Source organism: Pleurodeles waltl, chromosome 4_2, assembly GCF_031143425.1.
Source record: "Pleurodeles waltl isolate 20211129_DDA chromosome 4_2, aPleWal1.hap1.20221129, whole genome shotgun sequence".
Taxonomy (NCBI): Eukaryota; Metazoa; Chordata; class Amphibia; order Caudata; family Salamandridae; genus Pleurodeles; species Pleurodeles waltl.
In genome coordinates this window covers 622,887,130-622,904,110 of record NC_090443.1, presented here as the reverse complement: position 1 = coordinate 622,904,110, position 16,981 = coordinate 622,887,130, and the positions used below count along the sequence as shown (strand labels likewise).

The 16,981-nt window shown below is 40.7% G+C and overlaps 1 protein-coding gene across 2 annotated transcripts in view; it reads left to right on the top strand.

Moving 5' to 3' along the window:
• The window catches only part of PRKACB (protein kinase cAMP-activated catalytic subunit beta), a 211,753-nt gene extending 195,594 nt beyond the window's left edge, over positions 1-16,159 (top strand). For both annotated transcript variants that reach the window (XM_069232203.1, XM_069232202.1), the window contains exons 9-10: positions 7,108-7,272; positions 13,491-16,159. In XM_069232203.1, coding sequence (XP_069088304.1) covers positions 7,108-7,272; positions 13,491-13,616 — 291 coding nt within the window. In that variant the 3' untranslated portion in view covers positions 13,617-16,159. The remainder of the gene's footprint in view (positions 1-7,107; positions 7,273-13,490) is intronic.
• The last annotated feature ends 822 nt before the right edge of the window (positions 16,160-16,981 follow it).

Below are 16,981 nucleotides of genomic sequence, written 5' to 3'. Positions count from 1 at the left end.
ACAACGTGGGCTTGTTTTACCGCTTCTGGAACAAGATCAGAGAAAGAAGGCAAAATTACATCTTCCCCATGTGGGGATTTACGGATGTGCTCTGGTGGCCAGTCCCTTTTGGTCAGCAGGATATCGCAACTAAGTTCATCCCAAAATATCACACCAATGGGGCGCTCTACGTCTCCCTCAATTTGTATGTTCAAATCATTAACCCTGTTTGGTGGGATAAAGCGCCCATCCGCAGTCTCAACTGCAATGAAATTGTTAGTTGCTGTTGCATCAAGAAGATCTTTCAGACTCTGGCAACATATTGTGACCTCTGCTGCGCTGTCTAACAGTCACTGCCCACGTCTTGTTCTTCAGCAGTGTTCTCAAGTGTACTGGCATTTTTAATTGACAGTGCTGCCAACTTTTTCTTTTTAAAGTGTGGCTTTTGTTGTGGGGACTTTTCTTCTTTTCTGTCTGAAGACTGTGGTGAGTCTTTCTTCTGTTTCACGTATTCATGACATCGATCAGGACGGCCCCCTCTCTCGCTAAGTCTATCTGGTGCATCCTGAAAGGAATGAGAGGGACATGAATCAGTATATCTGTCAGGAGCTTTTTATAATTTCTCTATTTCTGAGAGAGTATCTCCTTTTGGAGTTCTCCAGATGTGGAGAATCTACTCTCTGATTTCATCTATCTTTAAATTGTTATTGTTTATCGCAGTGCTTCTTAGAATCCTCATGTGCTTGTTTAGTACCTCCTTTAGGGGTGCTACTCTGTATTTCAAGCTCCTTCGGTTTGGCTCCCAAACTATCCCACCCTATACTTATATAGATGTCGGAAATAATTTTTGGTAGCTCTTTCTCCCGATCCAAATGTGTAATCTCTCGGAGACGCTGGATATATAGCCAGTGCTACCACTTCTCCTTTGATATTACTGAGTATAATTGAGGAGATCGCATCAAAGTTATGCATTAATTTCATCCCCAAATCTAGGGCTGGTGCAGCCCGTGCTCATTCTGTATTTGTTTTAACACTTACAGTAAATTGGCAAGTGTCGGGGTACCATGTGTGGTAGTATAAATTGCAGCGAAGACTGTACCCAATGTGGCACAGTCATCCACTTAGGAAACCATCCCGAAGGGCAAGCACATTGTGAGAATTTCTCTTGTGGTCCTGTATGGGGAAACACAGCTTCCAGCTGATTTGTTTTCTGGGTTATCCAGAACTGTATTTTCTCCTGTTCCGTGGATACCTTACCGATGATAGTTTGTACTGTTTGTGGATTAGTCTCAGTAGCCAATTGACATCCAGTAGGTGCTGGTGGTGCTCGACGCCCTGGTGTAGTGTTCAAAGTTCGCATTACGAACGGCACAAGTCGTCTATAGAGTGTTACTAGTTCAAGATATAAGTTTTGCAGGTCTCCTGCCTGCATATGTTGTATATCTGGGTGAGGTGTGTATGTGGCAAACCTAGGCCACGTTGGTCCTTCATTACCAAAGGGACCTAATCTCATGAGCTGTATTGCATGTGGTAGGGCGCCTCCAAACCAGTTCTGATGCTCCTGATAAGTGAGCGGTATTTCATGATACTGGTATGCTTGCTTCCTTATTGGGTAATTTGCAAATCTGGATGTATGGAATGTGTATGTAGTGTTGTCTTCCTTGGGAAAGTGTACCCAGGAACAAAATGCTAACCGTTGTAGGATTGCGAACTTTTCAGCACACCTAACAAGGTACGACAGAGCTCATTGAGATCAGATGGAAGAATTGTTGCAGTATCTTCCACCAGGGCCTCAAAAAAGGGCACAACAAATAGTAGCTGAAGGACAGGCTATTTCTAATAACCAAATCAGATCTGCTATAGAAGCAGCTGATACAGCAGTAAGGGGAGTCAACACCAGCATCATCATTAGGAGATATGCATGGCTTAGGGCTTCAGGTTTTAAGCCAGAGATACAACAAGCAGTATTAAATATTCCTTTTGATAAACATCATTTATTTGGGTCAGAAGTTGATACTACAATAGGCAAGCTCAAAAAGGACTCAGACAGCTAAAGCTTATACACTACACCCACTCAGCCCATTTTCTAGGCCACAATTTAGGGGTGGTTTCAAATCATAAAAACTTTATTTCGGCATCCAGTGCCATAAAAGTCGCATAGCGCCACAATAAATAATGGGTTAGAATTCATAAAATAGGTTGGGTTGAAATAAATAAGAAAAATGGTAGTGCACGAAATGCAGTACAATAAAAAGAATATGGCATAACATAGTTCCAAGATACAGTATTGGACAAAGATAGACATGTATAACTACAAAGACTTGGGGCTGGACTGTCTTAGTCGATTTCCTTCTGGTGCGCCACATTCCCCCGAGAACTTTGGCAACTGCAATGCAAATGGGCGGACTGGAGTCTGATTTTAAGATTCTCATGGCCGCAGCATGATCTCGGGTCCCAAGCCGTTTGCAAGTTGGCATGAGCCATTTCCTTCGTTGGTGAGCGTAGGATGGACAAACAAAGAAAACATGAGCATTTGACTCCTGGTACAGGGTACAGCAGGGGCATAAGTTGTAAAGGTATTAAGAGGGAGGTAACCAAATCTGAACTGCATATAGAGCTTCCTATCGGTCGTATCTAAAATGCAGTCCAGCTAAGGTTCTAGCGACCAGGTAGATTTGAAGTCCAGAAACTCGCTAGATAGACGCCCTAGTGAGAGCGATTGAGATATTTACTGGCATACCCACTCCCAATAGCAGGACTTCTCTTTCTTTGGTCGGTAGTGGCCCTGTGTGTGGAAAATTCCACGAGTTTCCCATCCCAATGGCAATTAATGCGGAGTTAACTGAGTGGATTCACCTGATCTTGTTGGAGGTATCCAAAGAGCAAACTTCCCTAAACGCGGTGGCATAGGGAGAAAGTTCGGGAGTTGCCATGATTCTCCTCCAGAACAGCAGCGGCCTAAGACCAGCTATAGCGCCTAGTGGTTTGCGGGCCAGATCCATGTTCAGAGGAAGAAGCAGGGTGCTTGGGGGTAGAGAGGTGAGTTTTCTCATAAACATATTCTCTATACAGGTGAGTTCCCTTACATCCTCCAAGCCCCAGAGCTGCGCTAACTGACTTTAAGTTATAGATGTGGAGAGCAGCAGCTATTGGTTGTGATGTTGAGGCATAGTGCTCGGTATGGGCTTTGTAGGACATTGAGTCTGATAGTTTGATCCCCAGGTAATCGAAGGTGTTGACTAGTTCTAGTTTTGGACCCACCTAGGAAAAGGTTCCCCCTATGTGACCTGTGGGGGTTCATGACCATGACCTTGGTTTTAGAGCTGTTTATTTCTAGGCCTCTTGTGGAGCAGAAGTCATTAAATCGATTCAACGAGGAATGGAGGCCCATCAGGATTTTGAACACCATCAGGATGTCATCTGCGAACAAAAGTAACGTGATCTTTTTGTTGCCTAGGTCTAGTGCATCAGAGGGCTGCTAGGTGAGATGATTGATGAGCTGATTGAAATAAAGGGAAAAAAGAGTGAGTGCTAGTACTCAGCCCTGCTGAATGCCCATGACTACTTGAATTGGATCGGTGAGATCGCCCTGGTTCCCCCAGCGTATTTTTGCATAGTTGGCCAGCCTGGAGTGGTGATAAAATGCCTTTCTCATTGATCCAATCTTGGATTTTCGATAGTAGTGCACAACAGAATACCTTTTGTACTGTATCTATAAGGCTAATGGGCCTATAGTTGGCGGGTAAAGACCTGTCACCTTTCTTGTAAATGGGTATTACCTCGGCACCCCTCCAGGACTCAGGAATGGGAGCTCTCCTGACAATTGCATTGGATAGAAGGAGAATGTAATCGCCCATTTGTCGATGTTGTAAAGGAAGAGGTCTCCAGGGAATGCCGTCCGGGCCAGCAGCTTTCAATCAAACTATGTTGTCAATTGCTTCTCGGATGTCTCCCAAGTTGAACAGACCATCCCCATAGATGGTACTCGGCTGGGGTTGGGCTGAGATGGTTACGAGTTGGCTTTTGACATTATAGAGGGAGTTGAAATGGTGGAACCAATCTGAGGGCATGATGTTATTGCTAATTGCAGGGGCCCCCTTTAGGTTTCTTTTGCAAATTATGGCCGAAAAAGATCTGGAGTCCCTGTGTGCACTTGCAACCCTCAGGAGGCTCCATCTTACCTCCTCCCAGTCCTTCCTGGTCTTGTTCTGCATCTATCTGTACTGGTTCCGCAGCAACCTAACTCGGGCGACATCCATACTGTATGTTTGAGTGTGCTAATTAGCCTTGTTCCTGCCAGCCGGCAGTCCCGATTGTACCAATTAACCCCCTTGCGGGAAGAAGCACTGCCGGAATTATGAGCAGCTGGCAGGGATAGGAGCTGTTCCAATCTTTGGAAAAACTCACTGTGAACATCGATTAGGGAGGAACAGCTTCCCACATCCTCTCCCATCGTAGATATCCATAATACACAAAGTGTCAGGTCCAAATCGATGGAAGAGAGAATGTCGTCTCGCAGGATCACCTTGTTCCATCTAAGTCGCTGTCTTGTTCTCAGCTTGAACCACTTTGGCTACTTTGGTAGTGGTTGTTGCTGGGGGCGCCCTGCCCCACTGTGACTCTAAATTGAGACAGTGCATTGTGGTCACTGTCCGTTCGAGTCCGGACTATCATGTCATCAACCAAGTGCCAATATCTAAGGTCCATCAATATATAGTCGATGTGGCTCTTCCCTTGTGAACCAGTGAACGTGTGGGTGGCATGCTTATTTGATTTGGTTCTTCCATTTACAGCCCTCAGACCTTTGCCGATGGTCAGGCCGTTAAGTTGAAGGGCGGCCGAGTGCCACTTCTTAATGGGGGGGAGTTCCAACCTGCGTATGTGCCAAATGTTAACTTCTTCCCTGAGATCATCCACATGGTCCAGACCGAGGGGTTCAAAGGTGGTATTAAAGTCCCCCGCTACAATAAGGGCATGTTTGGAGGGTCTTTCGCCCAGTTGGGTCTCTAGGGGCTGCAGGGTCACAGAGCGGTTGGTGCCCCTTGTCCCCCTGGCATAGATGTTAAAAATGTCAGTGGCAGTGGGCCCTGTTCCCTTGAGGCTAATACCAAGGAAGTCAGGGGTGTCGGTGGGTATCATTTTCACTACACACTGTAGTGCGATTTTTACCCAAATTAGGAGACCCCCGATGGGCGGCCCGCCTTGCTGGCCGCGGTGGGTATATGGTAGGTTGCATAGCCGGGTTTATGGGCAGGTTCAATTAGCCAGGCCTCCTGGAAGATACATATATCGTATTGGTCGAGGAAAAGTCGGCCTGAATCATGGTCATAATTGTAATAAGTAGAGATTATCAAAACATATACAATTATCATATAGACCTTAATCAGAAATAAACTTTTGGCGTTAGACTGTAATGCTCAAAACCCCTAGAGGGCACCATAACAAAAATATAATTTGTAAAAAAAACATTGTAATGTAACCATATTGTTAGCCCTTAGAGGCCATAACCCCATAAAAAACAAGTGGGGAGAGCATTCTTGGCCTTAAATCTGATTTTGTTTTGCTGCGGAAATTGTTTCCTGCACTCTATGGTCAATTACTGGATGTGCGAGGACACTGAATGTGTGGTGTAGTCATGGGTAGTACGGACTTCCGTGACAGTCACGTCAGGTGAGCGGTCCTTGATCTTTCATCATTCGGGAACGAAACTCTTGCTGTTGCAAAGCATGTTTGTATGCACTAAAAATGGAAAGTAGAGATTCCAACACATCTGTCTACAGGCTACGTTTTTTCGTGTATGAGGCACGGATGGAGGGGGGATGGGAAAAAGCAGGGAGGGGGAATATTTTAAAAAACCGCCAATTAACAGTGGAAACTAAAAAACACTGGCTAAATCAATTAAATGGTCTCCGGGGTCGCTTCCCAGCTGCATTAACTGCTGTGGTGCCTGTGTGCCAACTGCGCCTACCGCAGAGCTCCTGACAGTTTAGAAAAGTGCTGGTTGAAATAATGGCACATTCAGCAATTACTGGAGGGAGGCATGAATGTAAATAGTAGAATGCAAGGGCAAGTGTTTTATGAGTCACTTCAGAGGTCACTGACCGATGATAACAGCTGAAGGTGTGCTGTACTGGATGGAACCAACTTACGAACAGAGATTTCCTTGGAAAACGCACATATGAAGCCACAGCCGAAGCCAGTGACACCACATGGCGCAAAACAAGCAACAAACAGGGAATGGGAATAGAAGGTGGAGTAAGGTGATGGGCAAGCCACAAAGTGGAATGTGACGCAGGAACAAAACAGTTTGCAATGTCTTAAACCGCAAAGTGGCATGGCCCCCCAGGGCATGGAGAGACAAAATAAAAAACATCACTACCTGGTCTTCATGCAAAGTGCTCCAATACCAGTGTTCAGGTTTGCGCTGCATTAGACTTGTAAGGGCCATGTCCGCTTTGAGCATTAATGCGAAGGAGAGAGACAAAATTGTTAAAAAGTAGTTCACCCACAGTTAAGTATAATGGCAATTGTGTAATTATCCATGTAACAGGGTCACTCCCAAAGGCGGTAACAAAACCTACCCCAGGCAGGACAAACATGAAACATTTACTAACAACGTGCAGGGATTTTTGAGAGGCAAGTCCACAAACAAATAAAAGTGATGGGAGTGGTTAAACCCCACAGATAGATAACAACACTTCGGAAACCTGCGCTTGTGCACTGCTACGCTTGACCTAAAAAGATTTACAAAGCCAAAAGGCCAGCAACCCATGCCAAACCTCTTGGCTTTGCCAGTGCTTGCTTACTTTTGTCCTGAAAATCAGTGTCCTTTACTGGTAACTTGCCACAATTCATTTCTTTTTTAATCCAGTTCTTGTTTTTATCCACCTTTAATTAAATTGTACACTTTTGGAATTAGCACAGCCCCTTAGAAAACTGATAAACATTAATTAATTGAATTACCATATTTGCCAGAGCTTGTCTAAATCTTTGCCTTCTCTTGGAAGTTTTGGAGAACAGAAATATCCTTGTTATTTCATACAGAAATGTTTTATATCAGTTTGCTTACCTTTCCTTTGTACAGGGCGCATTGTTTGGATAATATAATGTGTGGTTATGTTTGTATAGGTACGGTTTCCATCACACTTCAGTTCAGACCTAAAAGATCTACTAAGGAATCTTCTACAAGTAGACTTGACCAAGCGATATGGAAATCTCAAGAATGGTGTTAATGACATAAAGAACCACAAGTGGTTTGCTACTACAGACTGGATTGCCATTTACCAGCGAAAGGTATCTTTGTTTCATGTTACCTAAACTGTGGTATGTATGGTTGGTGATGTCCTTTGTGAGTTGAATTTCAGTGCAGCACTCTTAAAATTCATTCTTAATTTTATTTTATTTGTAAAAGTACCCTTTAGAGTTAATGTGGGCTGTGATATGAGAAGTGAGTGGAGTTGCTGGCTTTGCAGTTCTGAATAGTGAATCAGTTGCTTTAGAAACTTGTCTCATTACAAAGATTTACTTAATGCAACTAATCATTTTTCAAGAAAAGGAAACACAGCCAAGGTTACTGGGAAAGGGGTTGCCAGGACATAGCTGTTATATTATGATGCTATTCTAGATATTTTGCAGTTCTGTAATGTGCTCCAACAAACACCATATAAATGCAGGTTCTAATGTATTTTAATGAAAAAAAAGGTTTCAGTGGACAATAGGGTTATAATGAACTATTTGCTTCACTTTACATAATTGCGTTTAGTATGCTGTCTGCCTCATGATCTGTCTTCTAATATAACAGTGACTGCTTGCTCTTTCTACCATTATTACACCTAAGATGAAATAACCCTGATACAGACATAATCCAGTGCACCCACAAAAGCAAGCTATCCCACATAAGCTGCCAGCTCTGTATGCACAAATAAGCACAATTTATCTGAGCAAATTACAGACATAGATGCAGTCAGTCTAGTTATCACAGAAATCTGACTCAGAGAGAACATGGCACCTAATCCTCATTAATATGTCACACCTGGATATCGTACAGCCACCGAATAGCCTATTGTGACCACCACCTTTAAGCATTCCATAACCCTCTCTAAGGAAGAAGACAATGCAATACATGGTGGTGAAGCCCTTTGTATTACTTGTAATTTTCTGTTCCCTTCAAACAAAGAAGTCTTTACTGATCCCTTTCTAGATGGGCTATCATGTATAACAGTTAAATATTCCAATAAATGTATCATTGGTGATGTAACTTCTGCTACGAAAAAATGTAATAAGCCTCAGTCAAATGCTATCATATCCAGCCTAGACACAACCTAACGTAATAGTCTCTGTACCTACTCATGTACTACATCATACCTTTGATGTCATCTTTTGCAATCTAGAACTAATTACTATCTGAAAAATCACTCATTTAAGTGTGCCGATCTCCACATTGTGACCTTCGCACAGGATTCTACAATAAAGGTCAATAGACCGCCACTTCATGGCATCATCCTACAGACTAATGAGCAACTTGAACATGGACAATATGGAAAACGGCAAACATCAACATAAGAACACGAAACTCAATAGAAATGTGGTTAACCTCAGCCTTAGAGATCCTAATCCTGAAGCAAATGTCAAAACAATGCAGCAAGAAAAATAAAGCTCCTTCGTTGAATGGACAACTAAAAATATAACATTTCAAATTTCTAAAATTTAAAGCACTTGGTAAAAAGCCAAAATCACCCATAGTAAAATGTACCTACACAACAGACTTATCAAATCAATAATAAAAAAAGACTTAAAAATCCCCCTACACAAATAGGATTTACGGTACCCGGTACTCCTCAAAGATCTCTCCTGAATTTTGTAATCAAGAACGTAGCCAAAACACCATTCTCAACTCCCAAGATCTTTCAAATAAGGTAGCTGCTCATTACATAAAGTGGGCACTCTGGACATACATATGGCTGAATTTTATGATCTTGTAAAATCCAGAAACCAAGCCAGCTGTCCATCGCATCTTTGCCCTCTGCAACTCTTAGCAGTAGCATCAGCAGTAACGTCCTCAATTCCTTCAGAAAAAAATACCAAATACTCCCAACAAAGTAACTTAAGTTTAATGCTAAACCATGTCTAATGAATCCACCACACATGAAAAAATCAGTTGCAGGGGCTTCCTTCTCCTTACAGGCTGCCAAACTGTGGACTTTATCCAGCAGACATAAGACTGACTGAGGAGTATCTGAAATTCAAAAGCATGGTTAAGAGTTTGCTATTTCTAACAAAACCACTAGAAAGCATATGTAGGACTCATCCGCAAAAATAGGGCACAACACAAACACCAGCACACCTAATAATTCCACCATACAAGACAGAAACCTTTGGAGACACTTCCTTCCCTGTACAGGCTGTCAAAATATGGAATCCGTCTCCAAGCAAATATATTAAGGACAAAAGACCACCTGAAGTTCAAAAAAATGGTTTAAGAGTTAGCTATTCCCATTACAACCATCAGAAAGCATATTTAGGATTAATTCCCCAAATTAAGACTAAACATAAATACATGTGGCTCTATGTACAATAGATACCCTCTTTTATTCTCAAACTCTGCAAAAAGAGAACTTCAATGCCATCACCAATAAATTCACGATGAGAACAGCACCACATACAACTCGAAAGAACTGCACCGGCTAATTCAACACATCTTGTAAAAACCATCCAGCCAGCATGATACCAAACCAGATTTCCTTTTTTAATCTCCTCCACATCACCATTTGTTGCAGGTCTATAAATTCCTCTTTCCCATCATCCTTTCTAGCATGCGATCTACCATGTTGCTGTATCCATGTCAAATGTCCCATAAACCATCTGTGCATCCCTCATACATTTTGCATGAAGCAATCTCAAACTTCACTAGCAGCAAGTCTTAATCCATTATGTAAAACTGGTACCCCACTCAACTCTTTTAGCCTCCATCTCCTTACACCAACTCTATGTCAACTAACTTAAACAGTTTAATGTGTGCAAGCATTTAGGTGTAGAACTCAAAACAAAAACCTGTAAACCTGACCTCAGGAATACTGTGTGATTCAGCTTCCATATAAGGGCCACTAGCTTTGAATACACTTACTGCAAATAAACATTGTATTGATCACTTGCATTGAGTTCTAGTGTAACGTGATACTATTTGAAATAGCACTTTAACACCTTGACTGGGATAGTAAGCAGTATATAAATGCTATTACAATATAATACAATACTTGCTCATATTTTCCCTCAAAATAAGTAGACTCCTCCAATCCCAGTATCAAGACTTGACTCTAATTAATTTAATTATTACAGTCTATTTTTTACTACTCCAGTCTCCTGTATTATGTAAAGGACGTAACTGCTGTATTTAAAAACTTAAGGTTGAGTTATGATGTCATAATGCTTGCTGCTAGATATGGCAGCCAAGGTGAAAGGTATGACAAGGACCATCATTACAGCTGCAGTTTAAACACTTTTCATTCTTATGATCTTTTTTCTAAAATTAACCGGGATCAGCAATATGGAAAGGTGCATTGTAACAATTTATGATTTTTGCAGCTATAGTTCATTACAGGAAAGAATGAATTGCTTTGCATATTATGCGGCTGTTTTTTGAAACTTTGATTTCTATTCAACATATTGTAATATGTTTTACAACAAATTATTAACAGCATTTGGGTGTTTTTAATTTTGCACTACAGATCCTCATTTATTCTTCATATCTGAAATCATATTGTCTCTTTCATATGAAAGAGCACAACACCAAGGATTTAAGTAGCTTCTGGTCTATTTGATGGTGTGACCATGTGTTACAAGGAATAAAATACCCTCTTACCTTTGTTAACAGGAAATTGTGAATGATTATGCAGTTCCTTGTCCTTATAGAGGAACTCAGACTTTGTTCTCCTTCCTGTCCTATGTTCAGTTTAGTTAAAACATGTCTGAACCAATGTTTTTCATAATGTTCCTGAACCACCTGTAGTTGAAGTCATATTTCACGATGGGGTGCAGGGCTTTTCAAAATCTCTGCCCTTGGGCACTCGGTGATTCCCTCCTTTTTTAGTTTGCTTGATGGTCTGTTCTTAAGCTAGTGGACAGATGTTGAGCAGAGGTTCACTGGTAGAGACTTAATTAGATATCACTTTCTGCAGGGAAGCGTGGTCTTTGCCCCCCTTTTTGTGGGAACACTGCCTAGACTTTGAATTTAATCCTACCATCTGGTAGGTTTGATGAGGTCCTGTTTCTAAAAGTGAAGGCCCACGCTCGTTGCCTATGCCTGCAGTCTTTGTAGTCTAGCAGTGAGATTCTAGAGTGGATAAAAGTTGATGTTACAGCACTCATGCCAATAAGGTGCTCTCAACCCTCAGTTTTGTGGTTGATGTGGAGAGTTTTGAGGATTTTTCACAAGAAGCAAATGATCCAAGTGTCGATCCACTTTGCCACTGCAGTGCCTTGTGGGACAAAAGTGAGGTCAAGTTCAAAAACATACCTAGTCTCCTACTCAAGGCCTTTCATTCACCATCCCCTCCTTGGCCTCACACACATCCATCTCCTAAGTCAGCACAATAGTTTTCTTACTCTGATATCACCTAGTCAAACCTAGACAGTCCCTAATATCACCAAGACCCCTGTCTTTCCACTGTCACATCCAGGAGAGGTAATAACCCTTGGTGTAGTTATTGTGTTGACCCTGTCAGTGACCCTGACTTCATTCCCTACACTGGTAAGGCCTCTCCACCATATGATAACACCGCCCACCATGCAGTCATACAAAAAGTAGCACAGCACCACAAGGTGAAACTCTGTGGTAGAGAAGGAGGAGGACATTTTAGTCCAGACCATTCTCGGGACCGCAAGATCTGGCCAATATCTCCTCACATATGGAACATATTTAAGACCTGTGCAGACAACTTTAAAGACCCCATGAAGGTTAAGGTTGTCACTCCCTGAATTGAGAAAAAGTATAAGGCAGCCCCAGAAAACCAGATTTATATCAGGTGCCAGGTCCTTCCTGACTCTCTGGTTTTCCACACTGAATGAAAGAGGGCTGCAGCTCAGGTGATGGAGGATGCTCCTCTTCCAGATAGGAAGATAATGCTGGGAAGCCAGTGGCTTTGGAAGTGGTCACATAGTGCAGGGTCATTAACTCTGTTAGATGGCGCTCCAGGTATGATCTCCATCACTGAGAGGAGAATGAGGAGCTAGTTAAACACTTCCCTGAAGCATTCCTAATGATTGGGCAAAGACTGGTTGCAGAAGGAAAGAGGATAACACAAACATCAAGTGTATGTACAACCCTACCAGTAGCGCTTCGCAAGAGATTAACACCAGCATCCTTTTAAGGGGCGATGCCTGGCTCAGTCTTCGGGTCAGACCTACAGTTCAAGATCTGATCATTACCCGTTTGATGAGGCACATTATTATTCGCCCCACCGTAGAACACAAAGCTGGAAAAGATTAAAAAGAACACTGAGAATGTTATGGGCACTCTGCAGACTTCACCACTAAGATCTTCCTTCCAAAAACTGCAGGTGAAGAGATGCTTCAAGTCATCTCCATGGCAGTGGTATCACCAGCATCGGAGACCAAAGCCCTTCAGGAAAGGTGGATAACATGGCAATGGAAGAGACAACAGTAGATGTGGCTTCAGCAAGGGCACCTCTGCCTCTAAGAAGTGGCTCACAGTTCAGTGACTTTCCCCGCCCCTCCCCAAAACTCACACACATCTGTCAGGGGAAGGTTGAGTTCTTCCTGTAAGGATAGGAGGAAATAACCTCCCATACATAGGTGCTCTTGTGGGGTTCAGCACTACATCACTAAGCATATGATCTCACCAGCATGCAATCAGTTGAGAACATCCGCAACTGCTTCAGGAGATAATGAAGACCCTTTTTAGAAAGAAGCCATATAGTTAGTTCTCCCTCACCAGCATGTACTTGCAGATCCTCAAAGAACTCTGTGGCCTATCGTACATCTCAGGCCCCTGAATGGCTAAATTCTTTTGGAGCAGTTTTGCATGACCTGGGACCACATGATGGCCCTTGACCGCAAGGACTGCTACTTTCACATCTAAAAATCTTACTTTGAAGGGAAACGATAGTAACATGTATAATTTGCAGTGCCAGTTTGTAACAATCAAATGTACATTTTGCCACCCTAAAACCTGCAACACACTTGTTTACTCTAGAAGAATGCAAACCTGGTTTTGCGGCATGTAGTTTCCCTTTTAGTGCAGCAGTGTACTCTGATAGAGGTGTGACAGTTAAAGTCTTAATGAGGAGGCCACCTCTCAAGAAATGTTTTATGTCTTCCTTTTTGACACAGTAATAATATGTTTCCAATCCTTTTAGAGTGAGAAATCTGCATGGAAATTTCAATATCTTTTTTTCTGGTTTAAGCATGGTTTTCGTGTAGTATTGTTATAGGCCACGCCAAATATTGTTTGTGATTATTAAGTCCTATTTTAACTCAAAACCTGTTTTTTCTAGGTTGAAGCGCCATTCATACCAAAGTGTAGGGGACCTGGAGATACCAGCAACTTTGATGATTATGAAGAAGAAGACATTCGCGTCTCTCTGACAGAGAAATGTGCAAAAGAATTTGCAGATTTTTAGAATGTATGAGAACAAGATTACATCAGGGCTCACATTGGGAATTTTGCACTCTGTACCAGATGGGGTGGAGCTAAGAACATCCTTTGTCAAAACAGTTACCTAGTTCCTTCATTCCACAAGACTGACAGAAGTCTTTAATGCCATCTTCCACTTGTGCAGTTTGCACCAGCTCTTTTAAGTAGGCACGATTAAGCAAAAGATTTGTGCTGTGACACAGAAAAGAAAAGTAGACCACTAACCTTGTGTGTATGTATATATTTATATAAATGCACACACTTGTATGCATTACATTACACACACAATATTCCAACAATGTTCCCTTTTATTTTGATAATCTGTTACTTGTCTTTATACGAGAGAAAGGGGAGGTTTTGCAGTTTGTGTGATCGTTACTGATCTGAACGATGAGTGTTCTTTAAGGTCTATGCCAGCCAATCATTTTTGTCAATCTTGGTGTGAGGCTGCAACTTAAAGTAGCCTTTTAACATGACACTCAGCCAGCAACAAGCTAACAGTTTTGCCATTGTTTTGAACTGTTTCTTGTAAATGCCATATAGTTGTATATTAATTGTATAACAAATCAAGAAAATCTTCCTTAGGACTGACCAAAATGGGACAGAATACACTTGGAACTGATTAATTAGGATAGTTGGCACCTGTGCCTTGGTTTCCCTTATATCTGACGCTGTTTATTGCTGCCTTCCTGCTGCCTTCTTCTGCAGGCAGTGTATTAGCATTGAATAGTCAAGCTTATGGTGTCAGGCACACTGCTTCCTAAAGGCAGATTCTTTCTAGCTGGTTTTCATTTAGCCTTATTCTGCACTATCTTGGTTTTTAGATGCCGTTAGATTCACTCATGTACACATGCATTGATCAGTATTTTTAATAGAACAATAACATTTGCTGTTCAACCTTCTCTGTTCAAATTTGTTTTGGGAAAGGTCAGCACTGTTACTTTTGTTTTGAACTATTTCTTGTCCACACCATATATTAATTATGTAAAAAAGATAATCAATAATGTGTTCCTTGTGGATGACCAAAACTGCTTAGGTAGAATACATTTGAAACTTATAGATTAGAGTAGTTGGCCCATGTGCCTTGGTCTTCATGAATCTTGATTGATTTCTATTACTGCATTTGTACCTACCCACCATACCTTCTCCGGTCATCTAATTTGTATAACATAGCCAACCTTAAGCGTATCAGGTACACAAGCTGATGCAGGCAGAGTATTTCCACTAGTTTTCATTTAATTGTGTATTAATGGTTGACACATTTGGCGGGTTGTGTTTACTTTTAATACTTGGAGCCTTCAACTCTTAAAAATATATTTTGGCCAGTATTTTATTAGAACCTGATTAAATTAGAACTATTGGATTGCTCTGGCCAATCATTTTCAATTAGACAGAGTCTTTACTAAACATAATGTTGGCGATTAGCTATGACAAAAAAAATGGTTTACGAGCTGCAAACTAATCTTGTGGATACATTTCTAGATGGATGTGGTTATTTTCTGTTAGCTGTTAAGAATAAAAGGTTATTGCCAAGTTTTATTCTGGTATACTATATTAGTAAACCGAGGACGAAGCACTGCTAAGATCACTGTTTTTTGTTGCAGTGCTTTGTGTGGAAAAGGAGACAAAGTTAAAAACTGCCAGAGTTGTGTTTCTTTTTGTTGTTTTTTTAAATATTATTTAGTACTCTGTGTTATGTTCACTTACAACCAGCTTTCTTTCAATGAAATGAACTGTTTCAATGCAAAGGAATGCACAGTAACACCTGTTTATGGCATTAGATTAGCTATTGTATTCTCACCAACTGACTTAAAGGGTATTGCCGCCATGTGCTAACTTTCAGCACTTTTGACATTTATTTCAGTGTTTGACTCAGTGGCTCTCCACTTTTCTGCTTTTAAAATGTACCATTGCAAATTTTATTTGTTCACTTAATCATGGATATCTCAGTGACCTGTCTTAAAACAGCACATGTGGACAGTTTAAAATAAACTAGGCTTATGTTTTAAGATCCAGTTACATGCATACAGGAATAAATTGTTTTTATTAAACTGATCTGTATTGCTCTATAATCATTGTACCTGTTAACATGCCAATGGAAATAGCTCACTGGCATGATTCCCTTTTATTCTGTGTGACACTCCTTTAAGAAAAGCCTTTGTAGACATTTTACATACCAGTAAGAGATGTACTAGCCAACATTCTGTATGTCTTTAGGTCGTTACGCATTTTTGCACAACAAATTCATTAGGCGGCTGACACCGATTGGAGTCTTTGTCCACCCATATTTACATATGTGCAAGAAAAGTATATGATACTTTGCTGTAGCAAATTTTATGTATCAAAATATATATATATGCCACCTTAATAAATTAAAAATTATTTGTATGAAAATGTTAAAATCTTTTGTATTTCATTTAGAATGACGATCTGCTGTGTAAGCTAGCTGTATGCGATAAATTCTACAGTAACTTTGTTGTCATTTCTGAACTTAAAATATTTTAATAAATGCTGGAGATCACAATTTGATTATGAAATATGTTCTCAGTAATTATGTGAGTTATTGCGATCTGAAATGAGGTATTTGTCAATTTCTCAAATACTAGATAATCGCATCCAACTTGACTTTTGGAAGATGGGTAGTAGTATTTAAAAGTATTCCTTTTAATTATAAGTCTATACTTCGAGAGGAAGTCTTTCTTAAAATATGTTGACCATTTGTAAATTATAACAATATAGAGTACCTGCATAAAGAGTAGATAAGTAATGTAATAGCTCTTCTAGTGAAAAATGGTTTTCAATTCCCCAACTGATAACACATTGTTTTACTTTTTAAACAAGGACTAACTATTTTGGGTCAACTAACTGTTCACATACATATATTGCAAAATAATATATTTTCTGTTTTTATTTCTTTGTGAAATACATTTGCTACCCACTTTTAACTCAGGGTTTCTTAACGTCTTGATTAAAACATATGTAACTACTTTGAACACCTGGATCACAACTTGCAGAATTAAGCTTGGATTTACCATCTTTAAAGATCAAATGTATGAAGGCCCTATGCTTGATATCATGTCTGTATTACCAGTTTGTAAAATTGTGGCAATTAACCTAAACATTGTGAAATTCTAGAGAAAATTCAGAAAATGAATACATTTGCAGATGAATCACTGTAATGTTAGCTTGCAGAGTATGGAATTATTTTGTTTTACAAATGGTAGAAAGTCTGCTAAGGTGTAAATGGCTAAACATTCACAATTTTGTGAAATTTTGGAATTAAGAATTTCAACCCATTATCCAGTATAATTAAAAATGTTCAACCCTTACTTTCACCTCCGTTGTAACAAC